General features: G+C 54.7%; 6 protein-coding genes across 6 annotated transcripts; 3 read left to right on the forward strand and 3 right to left on the reverse strand.

Moving 5' to 3' along the window:
- Positions 1-762: 762 nt before the first annotated feature.
- DICSQDRAFT_178745 (uncharacterized protein) lies at positions 763-2,993 on the reverse strand. The gene is made up of 3 exons (XM_007363015.1): positions 2,525-2,993; positions 2,219-2,449; positions 763-2,151 (listed from the first exon to the last, which is right to left on the reverse strand). The coding sequence occupies exons 1-3, from the start codon at positions 2,654-2,656 to the stop codon at positions 922-924; spliced, it is 1,593 nt and encodes a 530-aa protein (XP_007363077.1). The 5' UTR covers positions 2,657-2,993; the 3' UTR covers positions 763-921.
- A 433-nt stretch (positions 2,994-3,426) lies between these two features.
- Positions 3,427-5,805, forward strand: DICSQDRAFT_54190 (Pkinase-domain-containing protein; the record flags this gene model as incomplete). Its single annotated transcript, XM_007363016.1, has 2 exons — positions 3,427-3,499; positions 3,548-5,805. The coding sequence occupies 2 exons, from the start codon at positions 3,427-3,429 to the stop codon at positions 5,803-5,805; spliced, it is 2,331 nt and encodes a 776-aa protein (XP_007363078.1).
- Positions 5,806-6,109: 304 nt separating this feature from the next.
- DICSQDRAFT_144941 (uncharacterized protein) lies at positions 6,110-6,884 on the reverse strand (the record flags this gene model as incomplete). The annotated part of the gene is made up of 3 exons (XM_007363017.1): positions 6,110-6,387; positions 6,443-6,661; positions 6,722-6,884. The coding sequence occupies 3 exons, from the start codon at positions 6,882-6,884 to the stop codon at positions 6,110-6,112; spliced, it is 660 nt and encodes a 219-aa protein (XP_007363079.1).
- Positions 6,885-7,428: 544 nt separating this feature from the next.
- Positions 7,429-9,753, forward strand: DICSQDRAFT_101090 (uncharacterized protein; the record flags this gene model as incomplete). Its single annotated transcript, XM_007363018.1, has 3 exons — positions 7,429-8,584; positions 8,631-8,982; positions 9,036-9,753. 3 exons carry the CDS (start codon positions 7,429-7,431, stop codon positions 9,751-9,753), a joined length of 2,226 nt encoding a protein of 741 aa, XP_007363080.1.
- Positions 9,754-10,056: 303 nt separating this feature from the next.
- Positions 10,057-13,457, reverse strand: DICSQDRAFT_125282 (uncharacterized protein; the record flags this gene model as incomplete). Its single annotated transcript, XM_007363019.1, has 9 exons — positions 10,057-10,399; positions 10,461-10,585; positions 10,627-10,960; positions 11,017-11,088; positions 11,141-11,501; positions 11,554-11,863; positions 11,924-13,002; positions 13,055-13,201; positions 13,256-13,457. 9 exons carry the CDS (start codon positions 13,455-13,457, stop codon positions 10,057-10,059), a joined length of 2,973 nt encoding a protein of 990 aa, XP_007363081.1.
- A 675-nt stretch (positions 13,458-14,132) lies between these two features.
- DICSQDRAFT_81457 (DNA ligase 4) lies at positions 14,133-18,784 on the forward strand (the record flags this gene model as incomplete). Its single annotated transcript, XM_007363020.1, has 26 exons — positions 14,133-14,351; positions 14,406-14,465; positions 14,521-14,655; positions 14,712-14,842; positions 14,897-14,982; positions 15,033-15,169; positions 15,225-15,400; positions 15,454-15,549; positions 15,601-15,722; positions 15,778-16,052; positions 16,106-16,142; positions 16,197-16,293; positions 16,353-16,514; positions 16,574-16,707; positions 16,770-16,824; positions 16,883-16,919; positions 16,970-17,051; positions 17,106-17,166; positions 17,216-17,298; positions 17,361-17,466; positions 17,516-17,912; positions 17,971-18,050; positions 18,101-18,184; positions 18,240-18,374; positions 18,431-18,507; positions 18,557-18,784. The coding sequence occupies 26 exons, from the start codon at positions 14,133-14,135 to the stop codon at positions 18,568-18,570; spliced, it is 3,078 nt and encodes a 1,025-aa protein (XP_007363082.1). The 3' UTR covers positions 18,571-18,784.
- Positions 18,785-18,837: the final 53 nt, after the last annotated feature.

The raw sequence follows: 18,837 nt of genomic DNA on the forward strand, positions 1-18,837 counted from the left end.
CACTGCCTCGCTCTCGCGCCTTGTCTTTGGTTGCTAAGCAGCCCTTCTAGTATATAAGGACCCCCTTAGGCACTCCCTAGTCCCCATCTCGACCTCTTGGTCATTGGGACTAGGTGAGTGACCATAGCGTTGTATCTCCCTCCGATTGCTAATGTATAACTTGGTCATTGGGACTAGTCTGTCGCTGGTTGCGTGAAGACTAGCTTTCGTCGGTCTTGTGCCTTCGTGCCGACCGCCGCTCTGCCCCGTCGAGTTTTCTGATACGTTTATCCCTCTTACCCTCTCTTCTCCCCTTTCGGCTCCTCGCCGCTCGCCTACGGGGTCGTCGCCGAACGTCGACCCGAGTCCACGCGCCTAGTCGCCGCGACAGTGTGTTCTGTCCACGTTGAGGATGCGCGTCGGAACTTGTTCATAGGTAGGTCTTCTCAACCTGAGGATCCATCTACCGCCCAAGATGGCACACAGCGCCGCATGCCTCGAGCGGGAAAAATATCGAGGCCCAGTAGCAATTGATCTATGATCAGGAGGTCATTGGGAGATGTGTCTATATTGGTGCGGGTACTTGACGTACAATGCGAGTATGGCCAGGAACGCCTGTTACAATCGTAACAGTGGTGGCGGTTTCAGAAAGAGTTACCAGCTGGCGCTTGTCATGTGCGATCACGGTGGTGTCTATCAGAGCAGTATGATACCAAATCACATTTCCCAAGCGATGAACAGTGTAAAATCGCCGCTTTCCCCAAGCCTTATGCCACAGGCATCGTGAGATATATGTTTGACATTCCTCGCGCATTTGAGCTGCTCAGGGTGATCAAGTATCGAATCAAACAGTCCACATGTACATTCCCGCCAATTCAGTCCGCCTCATAAAAAAAACTACCCACGAGGTATGCCATGGTGAAGGGCATGCGTTCATCACATTCAACGAGCGATGTCTGCTCCAGTATCGGAGGTCCCTGGCGTTCGAGGCAGTACCAGCAAGGCATACGAGAGGTACACACTGTCTTCCCTCCACGCCTGCGCCTCGTTGCCAGTATAATTGCATGTTTCTTCCTCTTCTTCCTTGTAAGTGTACAGCGACTGCTTGAGGTCGAGCGAGAAGAAAGGGACGTGTTTGACGCCGTCCAGCCATGGAGCACCGCACTCCGCTTGATTCTTCGGTCTGTGGCCGGTCTCGACATAGTCCAAGAGAGCGTCGACGTGACCTTTCGTGAATGGATACACAGCGGTTGTGCAACTCATCTCCCAGTCGTTGTCACGGTCGTTCTTGTCGTGCGATCCCCACTCAAAGTACGACCCAAGGACAACAGGGAGATGCCTGACATCCACATTGGCCAGGGCACGGAGGGAGCTGAGGAGGAGAGCATCGAACCCGCTGAAGCTCGTAGTACCCAGACAGTACTTGCGCTGGAGTAGAATGCCGAACGGCGCTTCCAGTGCCTCGACTAACTGGGACACCTGCTGCCTGACTTGCGAAGAGGTGGATGTGTCCTCGTCCGTGTCAGAGGCGCGGAAGAGCTTGAACGCGAGGGTTGCTCTATAGCCGTGGACGTCCTTGACGGAGTGGGGCACATCGGGGTAAAAAGCGCACCAATGTCCTTCGTCTGCCCCGTATCGAGTCCCGTCGACATTGAGACCACCATCGTAGCTTGTGTCACCGAGGCCCATAAGGAACGTGCCGACAAGGTCCTTCTGCGGGGTGTCGCGATGGACGCTGAAATGGTCCCCGGGGCCGTAGAGGTGGATCTTGTAGGGCTCAACGCGTACACCGGAGTTGGGGACGAAGTGCTCGTCCCACAGGGCCGCGATGCGCTCCAAAAGCTCAGGTTCGACCTCGAAATCGGATGCAGGGATTTCCCTAGCCCGACGAACGGTATGGTCAACCTTCGTGACCTGTTCTCGGACGTCCCCATAACCGGACGCATCGGCGTTAAGATGCCATTGCTTGAGACGATTCTCCAGGGCGGTTTTGTTTCCGGGAAAGAGATAAGGCCTTTGATACTGATACTTCGGAGCAGGTGCAGGTGTCACTTTCTCGTCAAATTTGCAGCCGCTCCTGGTGATCCGAAGACGGAAGGGACTGTCGAGATACCCAGAAGCCGCATTGTGTGCATGCTTCACGGCGATCTCGCTCAGCTTGGCAATAGTTGGCTAGATACCGGTGATGACGTCGTCACCTTGAAGGAGACTGTGGGCGAAGCATTGCATGACCACGTACCCTGTTCCATGATTCTCTCGCCAGAACCTCTTCAGACATATCGGCGTTGTCGCACCTGTCTATGTCTTCCTCAGATAGGTCGTCCGGCCCAGAAGACATCATATGCGATGCCATTTGTTCGATCTTCGAGGGACAGTATCCGATCTTAGGTAAGGCTGTTACTTCTTTCATAGCCCTGACCAGTTTCAGCGCGGCTGGGACCTCTTGCATAACCTCGACAGTGTCTGTGGCCTGGGCGCGGTTATGGCCGCAAGGATCGTATGTGGTTAGCTGTAAGCTTTGGGGGTAACTGAACGCTAAGTGTACCTTGGTAACCGACGAGGTATTGTCGTCCTCCCGATCAACTTTGCGCTGACGCTTGGCCGCTGGAGACACCTTGGATGGTGGTGTAGAGGGGGACCGGGCACGTCTTCGGGATGATCGCGTTGAACGAGGCATGTCGAAGTGTAACCACAAGTGGAGAGGCAACAGATGGACGGATGGAATTGAGGGATCAGGTGGCGGCTGTACGGCTTATATATACTTGTTGAGAGTCAATCACCCCTTTATTGTTCGACGGCACCGCGGATGTTAAGCACTGATGGACCTATTGTGCCCCAAATACAGGTTCAAACCCAGCGCTTTGGTTGACTAGACATCGACCGAGTGTCGCTCCACGATGGGGAATTGGGCATGTCTGATCGGCGAAAAGTCGATGAAGAGCGCAAGATAAACTCTTTGCGGAAACGTCGCCTCGCCGGACAAAAGTCTTCATCATGGCAGGCGGTCGCCTTCTGCGTCCCCTTTGCATCGAATTCTCCCCGGTCGGAAACATCCGGATCCCTGCCGTGCTCGGAGTCCATGGGATTTGACCTGAATGGTGGGCAAGTTACAGATCAGGATCGTGGTTGCACCGTTTGATCAGCATATGGGTTCCGGACAACCTGGGGCACGCTCGAACGCCCGCAAACCCACACAATTGTGCAGAGAAATTGTTGAACGCCAAGCCGAGCTGGTGGAGCACCGACGTCGGGGTCCGAGTAGGATCGACACCGGGGCCGAGAAAGCGGCTGACCGCGATGTCAGCCCTGCTCAGATCCAGGTTTCAAACATGGCCCGGTTGACTGCATGCATACATACCACTATCTTTCCTCTACATCAACGTCTGGCCCGCTAAACTGACCATGAACATGACTGACACCGGATCCCCACGGAATCTCCACGACCCCATGAAGCGCGACGGCGACCCCAAGATGATCGGTCTCTGGAAGGTGGGGCGAACCATTGGAAAGGGCAGTTCAGGTACGTCCTCTACAGTCCACGGAGACGTACCTGGCTATACAAGACGAGCAGGTCGAGTGCGCCTCGCGCGACACAGCAAGACGGGTCAGTACGCCGCAGTGAAGATCGTCTCCAAGACCGCGCTCCTCAACTCCCGCATGTCCCTCCACGACCTGGGCGAGGAGGCGGACCGCATCCTACATAGCATCGAACGCGAGATCGTGATAATGAAGCTCATAGAGCACCCCAACATCATGCGTCTCTACGACGTCTGGGAGACCTCGACCGAGCTCTACCTCATCCTTGAGTATGTCGAGGGCGGCGAGCTCTTCGAGTACCTTTGCGACAAGGGCCGCCTCTCGGCGCCCGAGGCCATCGGATACTTCCAACAGATCATCATGGCCATCGACTACTGCCACCGCTTCAATATCGCGCACCGCGACCTAAAGCCGGAGAATCTCCTCCTCGATCGCCACAAGAATATCAAGGTCGCCGACTTCGGCATGGCTGTCTGGCAGGGCGCAGGCAACATGCTCAATACCGCTTGTGGCAGCCCACACTACGCTGCACCCGAGGTCATTAAGGGGGAGGCGTACGATGGGACCGCGGCGGACATTTGGTCATGTGGCGTCATCCTCTATGCTCTTCTCGTTGGGCGCCTCCCGTTCGACGACGAAGACCTCCCCGTGCTCCTGGAGAAGGTCAAGGCCGGCAGATTCACCATCCCGAACGACGTCGACGCTCGCGCGCATAACCTCATCCGGCGGATGCTCGAGAAGGACGTCAACAGGCGCATCACGATTCCCGAGATCCTCCGCCACCCGTTCTATAAGAGCCAAAAGCCGAAGCCGATGAATTGTGATGTCCCAAAGCTCGATGAGATCGCACGCCCTCTGACCAGCAAGGACGAGATCGACCGTGACATCTTCGCGAACCTGCGCACACTGTGGCCGGGTGCAAAGGACGAGCAGATACAAGCGCGCCTGATGGACGGAAAGCCGTCTTGGGAGAAAGGGGTGTACCAGCTGCTAGTCCAGTACCGCGCGAAGCACTCGGAGGACTATGACGAAGATCAGGAGAGGGCGCTTGTGGAAAAGCGGGAGAAGAGACGCAAAGCCAAGCAGGATGCGGAGGCCCGGGAGCGGGATCAGCTGTTCGCAGAGCTTCCTCCAAGAGCGGGACCACCGACGCCGACGCGCGCTCGGACGGGAATCGCTCGCAGGTCCCCTTCCCCGTCGCCAACGAGGGCACCTAGTAGGATGCATAAGGTCTCCTTCCTTTCCTTGATGGATGGTAGTCTGCCGCCCTTGACGTCTACGCCCGCCGCGACCGGCGCGCCCTCACCTGATCCGCCTTCTCTACAATCTCCTCGTCCCCAGTCCCAGCTTCCTCCGATAGAAGTTCCGCAGGTAGAAGACCAGCGAGTCCAAGAGTTCCTGAACCAGATCGCGCAGCAGCTCGTCACAATCCAGGCCAGCAACATGCCGATACGCGACCAGGGAAACTATGACCATGTCTTCTCTCCGCTCATGGCTAGTCTCGCGCCCCTCACCCCGATGAGGCAGTTCGGGGACCAAATCAAGGCGTCGACCAACGGCCAGGATCCGTTCCTCCTGGGAGAGGAGCCCAAGCAGACGAGGCCGCTGAGCATTCGCCGACGCAATGAGCCAGACGCAGACAAGGAGAACGCTTCTATCAAGCCACGCCCCACATTGAAGGTGGACACCGGGGCATCAGAGAACCGCCCCAGTCTTCTCGAGCCGCCTGATGATAGAGGGCGCTTGAAGAAGCGTCGCAGCCCGATGCTCTCGCCGGCGTCGCCGGCTTCCGCGTTCTCTGAGGGGTCCTTCGTCCTACCGTCGACGCCCAAGAGGAAGTGGCTCGGGGCACTGTTCCGCTTCAAGCCGGCGAGCTACCAGCTGCTCTCGACGAAGGACGCGGAGCACACGCACGCGACGTGCAGGAAGCTCCTCGAGGACATGGGCGTGGTCGTGTCGGGGGCGCACTACGTCTCTGGCTCGGATGCGCTCACGCTGGAGTGCACGCTTGCCGATTCGCGCGAGCGTGACGAGGACGGCGTGCTGGCGGCGGTGAAAAGCGTGCGTTTCCGCGTGGAGATCGGACGACCGAGCCCTGTGCACGAGCTTGCTGGGTTCACGGTCGTCGTGCAGCTGGCGTTGGAGAAGGGGGCGGCGAGCAGCTTGAAGCTGCTCTATGGGAGGCTGAGGAGGGACTGGAACTTGGACAGTGCACCGGTTGCATGTGAGAGCTTGTCAACGAGGGAGCTGGAGGGCGGAAGGTTTTTAGAGGTCGTATTTTCTCATTGAGCATTGATTGAGGTAGCGTAGGATGGTCGTATGAGAGACTGCTTGCAGAGAACCCTCAGCAGTGCACATCATGGCTATCTCCGTAATATATGGTACATATTTACCTTGCATGGCGGCATGTGGTGAAGGAGAACAGACTGATGAGGAAGCGCCGTTACGACGCCAATGACATATGAATGAATGAGATGATATACTGATACATATGCTGCATATATTTGTAAGCAAGTGGAGGATAAGATGTGACATTGACACTCACTGCACACTCCGACAATGCCCATGAGACGGTCCAATCCTCAAGACGACGTCACATACCATCCATTGTCTGCATAGTCGAAGCAAATCTTGATGGAGGCTCCAGCAACAAAGGTGCCTCGTCGGTATCCATCTGAGCCTCTGCCTTAGTCTTTTCTTGCTCTGCCTCCTGCTTCAACAGCGGGTGGTGACCTGGCCGCGAAACTACGACGGTCTCCGGGGACGCACTTGATATGCGAACGAAGCGTAGTTGTTGAACGTAAGCGGCTTCTTTCTGGTCCCATTTTCGGAACAGCTCGACATTCGTGGGATGTGTCAGATCAACGACCTCTGCAGTCCAAAGTCAGCATCGACAATCCTGTGTGGGCTTTAAGTGGACACTCACCCATGCCGGTTCGGTAAAGTTCAGTCTCCCTCAACTTCTGGTCTTCCAACTTCTGTTCCTTCGCACTCTTTGGTCTACCCTTCCTTCGCGACGCTTTCTCCGCCTCTAACTCCTGATCAAGACGCGCGAGCCAGATTTCCCTGACGATGAAGTGCAGCTCCTCTAGCGACAGCTCGCCCTCGGGTGGAAGAGCATGGTAGAAGAAGCTGTATACGCTAGCTACAGTCAGAGCTATTAGCGAATGAATGAGTGCAACAGGTTGAGGGTCGGATTTCATGCCTTGTGAGCCTAGCTTCTTATTCCGTTCCTTGGATTGCTCGACGAGCCTACTCTTGCGCAGCTGGGTGCGGACAAGCTGTCCAGCTTTACGGGACTGGGGATGGAACACCTTCTCTTTCTTGCCACCACCACTCTTGCTTGCCGCGGCTTTGGAAGGGGCCATGAGATATAAAGTCTAGGCGTGGATGGTGCGTAGAACAGTGTAGATGCTCAAGAGTAGGCAACCGTCTTAGTGTCGAAACTCACTTGGCTCCGAGCGTTTGCGGAAAATTGGGATCTTCGATCGAAGCCACGTGGGATGCCCTTTCAGGCAAACATTTGAGTGGCCAAATCACAACGTTCAGTTGGAAACTGAACTATGCGACTCCTTCAGAGTCCATCTCCTTGTGTCTCAGAACTCTCCTTGTCGGAGCATCGGAGAACCACCTTTTCTTGCCCTTTCGCTGCCAATGTCGCACCCTAGTTCTCCGGTGCTGAAGGCACGGAGACAATCGCATCGACTATATTCTAAGATGTTATCCGGCATCCTGGCTTTCTGTTTTTCCATCTGGCTTATCCGCTCCACCTTTTTCCGCGAAGATCCTATGCAACTGGAAGTCGACAAACCAGCGGACTCTCGGCCACCGCCCGCCAACAGGCACGGCAAAGCCCATCTGCTGCTCCATCCTGGCCAGCCGGCCATCTTGAACAGCTCACGAAATGCAACCATGTCGGATCCCTCTGGCGATGCGTACTCTCCATTTGGACCATCACTGACAGCCGTTCTGCCTGTGACCTCGGCCTCCATCTCGCACCTGGAGTATCATCTACGTAGCCTTCTCGGAACCTCTGATACGCTTTCCGACGTCGTCGTACTCAGCCCCCGATCACTTCACGCTCAAATACGCCAAGCTTTGCGCTTGATTCTTTCTGAAGAGGAAGCTCACGAAGTTGAACTCAGTATATCTCAATGGCCTGAAGGACTTGGTCTGGGGTCTGCTCTCATCCAGGCTGCTCGACGCGTCTCCACCGAGTGGGTACTCCTTGCTGATGAAGAAGGGCTCGAGCATTTTGACAATCGCACGCGCGATATCCTGCTCTTGAACCCTCCCCCTTCAGACCCCCTACCCATGGGCCCTCGAGGAGTAGACTTCCGTTCGGCTTGCTTGGAACCCTCATTCACCCCCAAGACAGCTGCATACCTGGTTCCCCCGCTGGCTCTGCCCGTTTCTTTGCTACCACCCGCCAGAAATATCAAGCCTACTGATGATCCTTGGGTAACACTTGGCGATTCTATCTCTCGTTCTACTTCGCGGTTATCCGGTGGGCTGGCGATAGGCTCCTCTAATGGTTCGCTCGCGTGGTGCGAGAGATACGTTGTAGGGAATGGCACGTCTCTTCGACCGCCGACTGGCGATCATGGGCTGCAAGAACCGATGCATTCTACTCAGGAGAACGGAACTACTCCTCTCACCGCTTCTGGCGTCTTTCTTTTCGCTGCTTATGCTCGCGAGGCGCGCTTCCTCGTTCACCTGGCTTGCGAGCTGGTCCGTCAAGGTCACGAGATCACCTTCCTTGTCCTGCAACATGACGGGTTCGTGGGCCAGGACCTGGAATCCCAACTGAGGGTGTGCCAAGCGGCAGTGTATCTCTTCCACTCGCATTCCTCGGCTGACCTGGGACATCTGCAACACGAGCTGGTAGAACATATACCCCACAACATGGATGTTGTCGTATCTACATTGGAAGACGAATTCTTCTTCCAGCTCTCAGGCCGCTTCTCCCAGAACAATGTTCGTGGCCGTACGTCCGTTGTACGGATCCCTGAGGAAGACTTGCCCTATTGCGACTGGATGTCTGCCGTGGACCTCGAGGGATGGAAGAGTACGTGTCATACAATGCTGCCTTGCCAGCTATTGACTATCCACAGACTGGCACGTTCCTCAGATCGAGCTGTCGGTCATCACGGACCATCGACCATATTCCCTCCAGCGGCTCCTTTCGTCTTTGGCCAATGCTCGATACTTCGGCGATCAAGTTGACCTGCGGATCAATATTGAGCAAACCGCGGATACAGGGACCCTGCAACTGGTCAACGATCACCGATGGGAACACGGAAGCGTTTTCTACCATCATCGAGTTGCTCACGCAGGCTTGATGGCAGCTGTTGTAGAGTCCTGGTATCCCAAGGGTAACGACACTTACGGGCTGCTCCTTGAGGATGATGTCGAGGTGTCACCGCTCTTCTACGCATGGGCTAAGTTGTCGTTGTTACGCTATCGGTAAGCGATGCGCTCCCGTCTCTTCAGCCGACACTCCCTCATAAACAATTCAGCTACGGTCAGGCGGAGAGCCGGTCGCCCAACCTATATGGGATCAGTCTGTATCAGCAGAAGAACATTGAACTGCATCCGGATGGTCGTCATCTTTTCAACGCTCGAAGCACCTTCGAGGCAGCAGGGCTCGTCTACCCCAACACTCCATATCTATCCCAGATCCCCTGCAGTTGGGGTGCGCTTTACTTCCCGGAACACTGGCGCGAGTTCCATGAGTATCTCGTCACCCGCCTCAACGCCTCTGTCTGGCCCCTCGATGAGGTCGTCGTGCCCGGCGTACGCTCCAACCGCTGGACGCGCTCGTGGAAGAAATACTTCATCGAGCTCGTCTATCTCCGTGGATACGTCATGCTTTACCCCAACTATGCCGACTACATGTCACTCTCGACGAACCACCTCGAGGTCGGCTCGCATGTCCGCGACATACCCATCGAGACGTATCTTCGCAAGAAGAAGCTGTTCAACCTCCCGCTTATGCCGCTGCCTCCTGCTACGCTTCCCCGCGACCTCGCCATCATGCCCAGTACGGGTCTGCTCGAGCTTCCCGAAGCACGTCTGCCCGACTGGCATGCCCTCCCTGTCCTCGATCTTCTCGGTACAATATCGAACGAAACCATGATCACCCTACGCGGCGGGGAACGTAGGACCGAGTTGACCGGCTGCGATGTTTTTACAGCACGCAAAAACGACGTCGGGGAACTCCTTTGTATTGACTAGCTATATGGGTAGGAAGTCACATGGTGTACACTTGCAGTGACCTTTGATTCTATCGTAGAGCGCACTATGTAGACTACAGTGGCGAAATGTTTGTTTCATAATCGAGATCGTACTCCCACAGGCCTGAGCTGATCTGCTTGACACGTCCGCACACCCTGGCTCAACCCAGACTACGAGCTTTGAGATATAGAAATAGAGCTGGGATAGCGTTACAGTAATGAGCAGTGTACAATTTTGTCGAACAAATCCAATGCACAAACATCGGCGCAACATTTCTGTCTACACCCAACGTGGATACTAAGACTACAAGTTGATCTGGGAGGCATCTAACCCGAGGGCGTGCAGGAAGATGTTCACATTAGCGAGACGCAAGCGCCGGCTCTCCTCGCCATCTGTGTAGCCCTTCGTCGCACTCGCCACATTCTCGAGCACAATCTCGCGCAGGCCCGTGACGAGCGCCTGTTGCTGTTCCTCATTGGCGTGCAACGCGAGTGTGGACAGGAACTGCCAGACGGGCTGGTCAATGACGTCCGCGTTCGGGATGCTGGTGAAGCTGACGCCGGCAAGGAGGCTGAGGCGGACGGAGGGGAAGAGAAGGTGTAGCTGTGGTCGGAGAAGGTCGAACAGGAGGTTGTACATCATTTGCCTGGCGATATGCCATAACATCAACATCCAGCTGAGCATGAATGAGTCAGTTGTGGACATACCAGCTTTGCATCTCTTCTGCAGTTGGCGGTTCTTCGACATCGGAACCGCTTTGCGCAGCATGCCGAAGGATCTCCACCCGACTTAGGAAGAGAGTAAGCAACGCGATCCCGGGCTGCGCAAACAACTGTGGTCAGCGGGGTTTGTAAAGAGATAAAAAGCACATACTCTTGTCCTGGCAATCGCGACGGCGTTGCTTTCCAGCAAGATACCAAACAACCCAGTGACTAGCCTCATTTGGGCCCGCCCAATGACGGGCAGGATACTTTGAACGACACTGCTCAAGAACGCCTGTGTCTGGGTCTCTAGATCTTTAATCTCTTGTGTCTCCTCCAAGGTGTCCAAGCGCGGTGCCGACTGGACGACGTCGAGCTGAGAGAAGCACGCGACGATCAGTGTGAGCAGGATTTGCATGCGCGTGTTGTCAAAGAGGCGCGCAACACGCGGGAGGATCTTCTTGCCCTTAATGGGAGTGATGAGGGACACGAAGGGATGTGGATTACTAGAAGCGCAAGGGTGAATAAGTGATCATACAATCACGGAAGATGGGGATAGTACCTCGTCTCCAGCGGAACAGAGACCTTGAGTTTCTCAAACAGCTGGTCGATGAGAGATTCGCACTGGATGGTCCTGTGAGACTGGTAAGTCCTTTTCAACTACGAACTGGGCAACAGAGGCATACCACTCCTCAAAGGCCTCTACCTCCTCCGGCGGGGGCTGATCACGTCGGCGCTGTTCAATGTCAAGAACAAGGTCGTAAAGCTGTTCGAGAATGACCAGAGATTCCCTATGGGTCAACGGGTCCTTGCGAACGAGACCGTCAGTCGCAGTCGCAAGAGCCTCACGGCCCATCTTCGCAGCCTCGCGAGCAGCACCTTCGCCATCCACCGACACATCCTGTTTCGAGATGTGCGCCGCAGTCGCGTGCGAAGTCGTCGGGGATGTAGAGGCGTTTGAAGCGTCGACTTGGAGCAACTGCCGCGGAGCAGCCTTGTAACTGCGGCCGGATGTCCTGCCAAGCGCGCCCTGGAGGCTGTTGAGCGCTACGCCGCGAGATTAGTCCACTCGTAACACGAAATAAACCATTGCACGCACAAGCCTTCTCCTTCTCCCGCAATCGCGCGTTGCTGACGATACGCTCGACCTGCGCCTCCATTCGCTGCAAGGCGCTTTGACGACGGCCCGCAGGGATTTTCTGCCCAAGGCCAAGACCGACACCGCCGCCTGAGCCAAACCGCAGCACGCGGTCCTCAGATGTCGCAATACCCATGCGCGAGCGAAGAATGGCGCCATATACTTGAGCGTAAAAGTCGTCCGCGTAAGGATCCTGCGTGACGAGCTGCGACACTTGGATACGGGTGATGAAATCCTTGTCCGACTGCGTCATGAGGTCGTTGTAACGGGACTGACACAGATTTGAGCACCACGTGAATCGAGACGACGAGGCTCTATGTCCGGTACTCACCATGTGAGCGATCTTGTCTAATTTGCGCTTACGCTTTTCCTCCATGCGCTCCGCCTCCATGATCTTGCGCATAGCCTCCACCCGAAGCATCTCCTGCAACTCCCGGGCCTCCCTCGCATCGCGCTCAGAGATGCCGGGACCTTGCATAGTGCTGAGGAACTCGGCCTGCGCCATCTCGGCGAGGAGACGCTGTTGCATCTGGATGTTCTGCGGCAGGTACTGCATGTTCTGAGCAAATGGAACTTCGATCGGAATAGGAGGATTCATTATTGCAGGCGACTGTCGACCAACACCACCGCGGCGTCCACGGTCGGACACCGATGGGCTGATACCGCGCTGTTGGAGGAGTTGGTTGTGGAGAAGCTCATTCGCGCTCGCCATCTGTTGCTGTTGCATCCGGAGCTGCCGCTGTTGCCTCTCGAGTTCCTCGAGCTTCAGCTGCTCTTGGAGTTCGAGAAGCTGTTGACGTTCATGCCGCTCGCGCTGTTCCTGGAGCTCGAGGAGCTGACGCTGCTGCTGCTGTTGTTGCAACTGGAGGAGATGGATCTGGTGTTGTTGCTGTTGCTGATGGAAGCGTGGAGACTGAGAGTGTGGGTGCATGCGAGGCGGGGGCGTTGCAGCGGCATGCTGGATTCCGACAGCCGCGGCCCCTGCAGGGCCGACGGTGGGTGGACGTTGCACCTGTGTTCGGGAAGGAGACTGCAACAAGCCATGGGTACCGTGAACCTGAATGGTGTGCTGTTGCTGCAACATCTGCTGCTGGAGTTGGAGCTGAGCTTGCTGCTGGCTCTGCGGGGCTTGCTGCTCTGCTAGCTGGGTTTGTTGTTGGCGATGTTGAGCCTGCGCAGCGGCACGCATCTCCCTCTCGATCTCTTCGAGCGTATGAACTCCCTGGTGCAGATCTGGACCAAGATTAAGACTGGGAGGTCTGTTCACGGGACTCGCCTGAGCAACCGTTGAGGCAAACTTCGATGGTTGCGTGGCGAGATTGTCGTGCACCCTATTGGAGCCATTGCTACGAGGGAGAACAGAAAATGGTGATTTGTTGCCCCAGATTGCATCCAGCTGGGAAGAGTGCGCTGCATGCAGAATGTGAGGATCGGGAGAACAACACGGCTGAAGGTACCGTACAAGATTCGACGTGGGACGGAGTTTGCGCCTTCTGTGGGGTCTGGGAGAGTTGTCGTTGTGGTGGCTCAGCATGTAAATGGGCGGCGTGCGATGGAGTGGGCTGTTCATGCTCTGGGAGAGCGGTCCCGGAGAAATCGAAGTCCTTGCCTGTCCAAATGGCATCCAGGTATGAAGATTAGACTACACGACAGCTGCACACACCTATGTCTCCCGTAGCACCAAACGTCTCATCGTTGAGCTCGTCACCACCCTCTTGTAGTGCTTCTCCGAGACCGTCATAGCTCTCCTCCCCCCATGTGTAAACCGCTACGTCTTCTTGGTTTGCGCCTGACAATCCGCGTTCGAGGAATTTGCGTTTTTCATTCTCGAGGTCGTTGCTTTGCTCGAAGCCGAAGAAGGACATCCGACCAGCATCGACGACAGTAAGATGGAGTGGTTTCCGCCGACAGAGCCCTGGTCCGCGCCGTGATACCTGCGGTAGCCTGCATGTGATGTCCCGATCGATAACTCCCTTACTGCCATAAAATAACCCTGACTCCTGATTTTCTGATTATTTGACGCCAAATATGTTCCTGACGGTCTCGGACCGGCTTCACAAGGCCCAACAACCAGTGGTCAGCAGCGTCGGCTCGATCCGACTCTTTCCTACTAAGTAAACTTGTCGGAAACTCATACTGGCCAAATGGCTATCAGCATATCGGTTTCCGAAAGGGCAACGCTTGATCTGAGGTCTGATGACTTCTGAGATTTACTGGTTCGTGCTCAGGCCTAAATACCCCACTTTAAAGTATTGAATGCCGCACCATGAGTTGCGAGGAAATTTTGAAGTACAGAGGATGTAGTACTTCACAACGAATTCCGCATTTAATTGGCGCTCCAGTCGTCCTGGGAGGAAGTCGGGACCGTGTTGCACGGTGGCTGTGCAATGCATGAGCCACCAAGCGCGCAACTTGACCCAGTCAACGCGACTTGGAATTGAACCACATTGTACCGGTACTTCGTGCCCTGTCAAACCGCACCGCAATATTTACAAAGACCAACATTCTCATTGCAAGTTTACATCCAAGCCCACAACACGATGCAGCCAACGCCGGCTCCGTCATCCCCCGGTAGGAGCTCCCCGCCGCGCGAGTCGTCGCCACCGGTGGCCGCGGCGCCAGGCCATCCACTCATATATCCCGCACCGCCGCAAAACAACGGGAGCGCGCCGTTCCATGTGCTAGCGGCACTTTTTGACAGATTGCAGAATGAAAGAAAGCCTGACAAACGTCGCAAATTGCTCTCGTCGTGGTTCAACGTGAGTGTTTGACGTCTCGGAAGTGTAGAGGAAACTCATCGACATGCGTGGCAGCATTGGCGGAAAGAAATAGGTCCCGATCTATACCCTGTCTTGAGACTCATACTGCCGCAGGTTGGTTTCTGTGACGCTCTGGGGGCTCGGTGGTTGACATCAAATTCGTTTGCAGAAAGACCGCGAGCGAGCTGTATACGGTCTGAAGGAGAAGAACCTTGCAAGGGCCTATATCAAGCTCATCCCTTTGGGCAAACGTGATCCGGATGCGGTGCGACTGCTCAACTGGAAGAAGCCCACTGAAAGAGGCGTGAGTCAGACGGTCGTGAAGCAGTCAGCACTCTAACAGCCGCTCCTTTTGACCAGAAATCGTCGGGCGACTTTCCTACAGTGCTCTATGAGGTCGTGAACAAGCGATCTTCCGTCGTAGAGGGATCTCTGACCGTCGACGATGTCAATGAATACCTGGATCAGATCGCGCAAAACATGGGCAAGTCGTACGTATGCTTGCTAGTCGACCCATGGCTTGTTCATCTCAATCTCTTTATTAGTGATATTCAGTCCAAGATCCTGCAGCGCATTTACAACAGATCGACTCCCGAGGAGCAACGGTGGATCGTGCGCATCATTTTGAAAGGTTTCTGGCATGCCTTTAAACTACAGTCGCGAAAACTCATCGCATCACAGATATGATCATCTCCGTGAAGGAGAACACTGTCTTCGGTGTCTTCCATCCCGACGCTCACGACCTGTTCAACACCTGCTCTGACCTGAAGAAGGTAGCTTGGGAGCTATCCGACCCTTTCCGACGACTGAAGGATGAGGTCACTACTGCCTGTCCGCTTTCCAATTCCTGAAACTCACCCAGACCTGGATTAGGACAAGACTGTCCAGCTATTCCGTGCTTTTGCCCCTATGCTCTGCAAGCGCCCCAACAAGAAGATCGAAGAGTCTGTCAAGGGGATGCAAGGTCGAACCTTTATCATAGAGGAGAAGCTCGACGGGGAGCGTATCCAGTTGCATAAACGGGGCAACGAGTACTTCTACTGCTCACGGTCAGTTTGTGGAGAAACCTAGGTCCCGCAACCGCTGACACCGCAACGTACAGAAAGGGCAAAGACTATACGTACTTGTATGGCAAACACGTCGGTACAGGCAGCTTGACCCCGTATATCGACGCAGCATTCGACGAACGGGTCGACGAGTGCGTTGTCCGCTAGTTATAAGTGATGTTTCTAATCAATCGGTCTGTAAGGATTATCCTGGACGGCGAGATGCTCGTCTGGGATCCCGTGTCAGGACGCAACTTGCCATTTGGAAGCCTCAAAACCGCGGCTCTGGATAGGTCAAAGAAGGAACATAACCCACGCCCCTGCTGTAGGTGATGAGCTCCCAGATACATGTAACCGGATTTCTTATGTCAGTTGTCCAGTCAAAGTCTTCGACCTACTCTACCTCAACGGCATGTCGCTGCTCCACCGATCCACGAAGTTCCGCAAACGGAACCTCCGGTCTTGTCTTAAGGAGGTGCCCGGGCGCATCGAGTTTATAACGGAATACGAAGGGAAGACCGCGAAGGACATACGAATTCGCATGGATGACATCGTTGCCAACCGTGGCGAAGGGTTGGTACTCAAGCATCCGGATGCGGAGTATGTGCTCAACGGAAGGAACAAGGATTGGATCAAAGTGAAGCCAGAATATATGGTACGTTGCGTCTCGCAGTATGCAGCTATCTTTGGCTGACAGTTGGATGACAGGATAACATGGGAGAAACAGTCGATCTTCTTGTCGTCGGTGAGTGCTACGGTCCCTTGGCCTTTCATGCATGAACTCCCCATATGCCTTCAGCCGGGAACTATGGGACTGGCAGACGATCTGGAGGTGTCTCCACCCTCATCTGCGCAGTCTTGGATGATCGACGGTCGAACGACGACGACGAGCCGAAGTGAGCTCGTACCTCTCTGACTATGATGTTTATCGGTACTGATAGCTGTCCTTGACTAGGTATTGTTCCTTTGTGCGCATTGGCACGGGCCTTTCGTACGCCGACTACATCTGGATCCGCCAAAAGCCTTGGAAGGTATGGGGCGTCAATGGGCCTTCATGGCTGCACGTGTCAAGAAAGGGACATGAGGATAAAGGCGACTGTTATCTCGAACCAGAAGAGTGAGCCTATATCTACCGAGCGATTACTTTGCAAAAGGCTCATTTCCCCCGCCTTGCAGCTCGTTCATCCTCAAGATCAAGGGGGCGGAAATCATCAGCTCCGACTTATACTCATTGGGGTTCACCATGCGCTTCCCGCGTGCACTCCGGATCCGAGATGATTTGAGCATCGCGGACTGCATGACCGCCACTGGTACGCGTGACCATCATGGTGTGGTGGATTGATGTGGCTCAAATGAAACCTTATATGCATAGCTGTCCTCGAGAATATTAGGTCCGAGAAGAAGAGGAAGATGGAGGACGATGATGAGTACGACATCTCCTTAGTATCATACCAGCCGTATGTTCACTCTAATATCCTATTGCAGCAAGCCCAAGAAGAAGGCAAAGAAGACGGCCAAGAAGGTTGGTCTCGTTTGCTAGCCAATTTCCTCGCGCTAATGAAGGGGAACCAGCCTACGATCATGCCGGAATACCAAGGGACAAACCTCAAGGATGTACCAGTAGAATCCGAGTTGTTCGACGGTTACAAGTTCAGTGAGTACCTAAGGACCACATCTCTACTTCTTTGTGATGATATCCCGTTCCCAGTGGTGTCCTCCGACCCGAAGTCTAGAACCGGATCTGCGGACAAGAGTGCTCTTCAGCAGATGTACGCTCTCAACTTTGTGCATCGATTGCGGCATTGACATTGTGAATAGGATACATGCTCATGGCGGCAAGGTCGTTCACATCCCCCGCGATGACCCGAATCTGTTCGTGGTATATGGCGGCCAAACAACGCGTACGTATATCTACGATCGACACTCAGCGCTACATATGCGGATGCCGAGATGGTGCTGGCAGCATATGACCTCAAGCTGATCATCAACAAGGACGTATGCGACATCATCCGGCCTCAGTGGATCCTGGACTGTGTGGCAAAGGAGACGATCGTGCCTTTGACGAAGAAGTCCGTTTCTCTACTCAACTGTGCGGGGACTCTGCTAACCTTTGTACAGGTATTTCTTCCACGCGACGACAGCTCGCAAGGAGACCGAAGACTACAGCGCGGATAACAGCGATACCGAGGAAGAATCTCCCCCGCCCTCTTCTCCATCAGCATCCATAAGCAAGACTCCTGAAGAACTTGCTCATGAGAAGCAGGTAGAGAGCCAGATCGATCCATCAATGGCAGAGTGGTTCGATATCGGAGCCAAGTCTAAGGCCACGCAATCACGGGAGGAGGACAGCGGCAGCGAGACGGAGCCCGAGCCAGACGAGGAAGAGCCGGATTCGGAGAACGAGGATGTGCGACCTGAACCGGAGGTCGGCTTCGATGAGGAAGATGGCGACTGGGAGCAAATCGAGAGGGAGGGAGACATGAAGCCTACTCAGAGCGAGAAGGCCAGCGGGAAGGTATGTTGAGGAGAACTGCTTGACCGCAGGTAGCATCAGAAGTGACACCTGTTCACAGGGCAAGGAGGAAGAGTATGTCCGCATGGGAGAAGATGAAGATGCTATTCATTATGACCAGGACAAGATCTTCAAGCATCTGTAGGTTGACTGTCTTTGCCTTTGCCTACCACCGCTGACTCTCGACCAAGGTGCTTCTATGTTGACTCTCCTAGCAAGGCCCGAGAGCTCGGCTTGTCTGTCAAAGCGAAGAACGAGGCAGACGTGGAGAAGCGGTGAGCCTCCCCTTGCGTTTCTCAGAGCGACCTATTCTCATCTGTATACCTACAGCCTGAAAGAGATCGTGAAACTTATCGAGAGCAACGGCGGTCGCGTTACAGACGTTGACGACCCCAAATTAACTCATGTGGTGCTTGACAAGCGTGACATCAGTCGTAGGCAAGAGCTCATCAAGCGCACCTCCAAGTGAGCTCCCATCATATCATACATTGTAAGGTGATGTAGCTGACCCCTATGTAAAGGCCGAAGCGTAGGCATCTCGTTATCGCTGAATTCATTGAGGCGTGCCTCGAGGAAGAAACACTATTAGATGAAGATGGTGAGTGTCTGCTGTACTCGAACAAAAGGTTGTCTAACGGTTACCGCAGAGTTCATGCCTTGAGCTTGGTATTCGCCGTTTGTGTGACAGGAGGGCTGCCGGATTTACTGTATGAGTGTTTGAATATCACGAGACCGGATAGCTACGCCACATGTACCTCATATCTTTCATACGCATCTTCGGAACGGACTGGTACACTCGAATAGTAATACGCAAACGTTCTGACTCCAAGGACACAGACCATTCATGTATCCAAGCAGCTTATACCTATTCGCCGAGCAGTACGAGTGTGATCAACGTGGCCTCTAGCCATTATGAGGCAATTACATG

Source organism: Dichomitus squalens (assembly GCF_000275845.1).
Source record: "Dichomitus squalens LYAD-421 SS1 unplaced genomic scaffold DICSQscaffold_5, whole genome shotgun sequence".
NCBI classification, from domain to species: domain Eukaryota; kingdom Fungi; phylum Basidiomycota; class Agaricomycetes; order Polyporales; family Polyporaceae; genus Dichomitus; species Dichomitus squalens.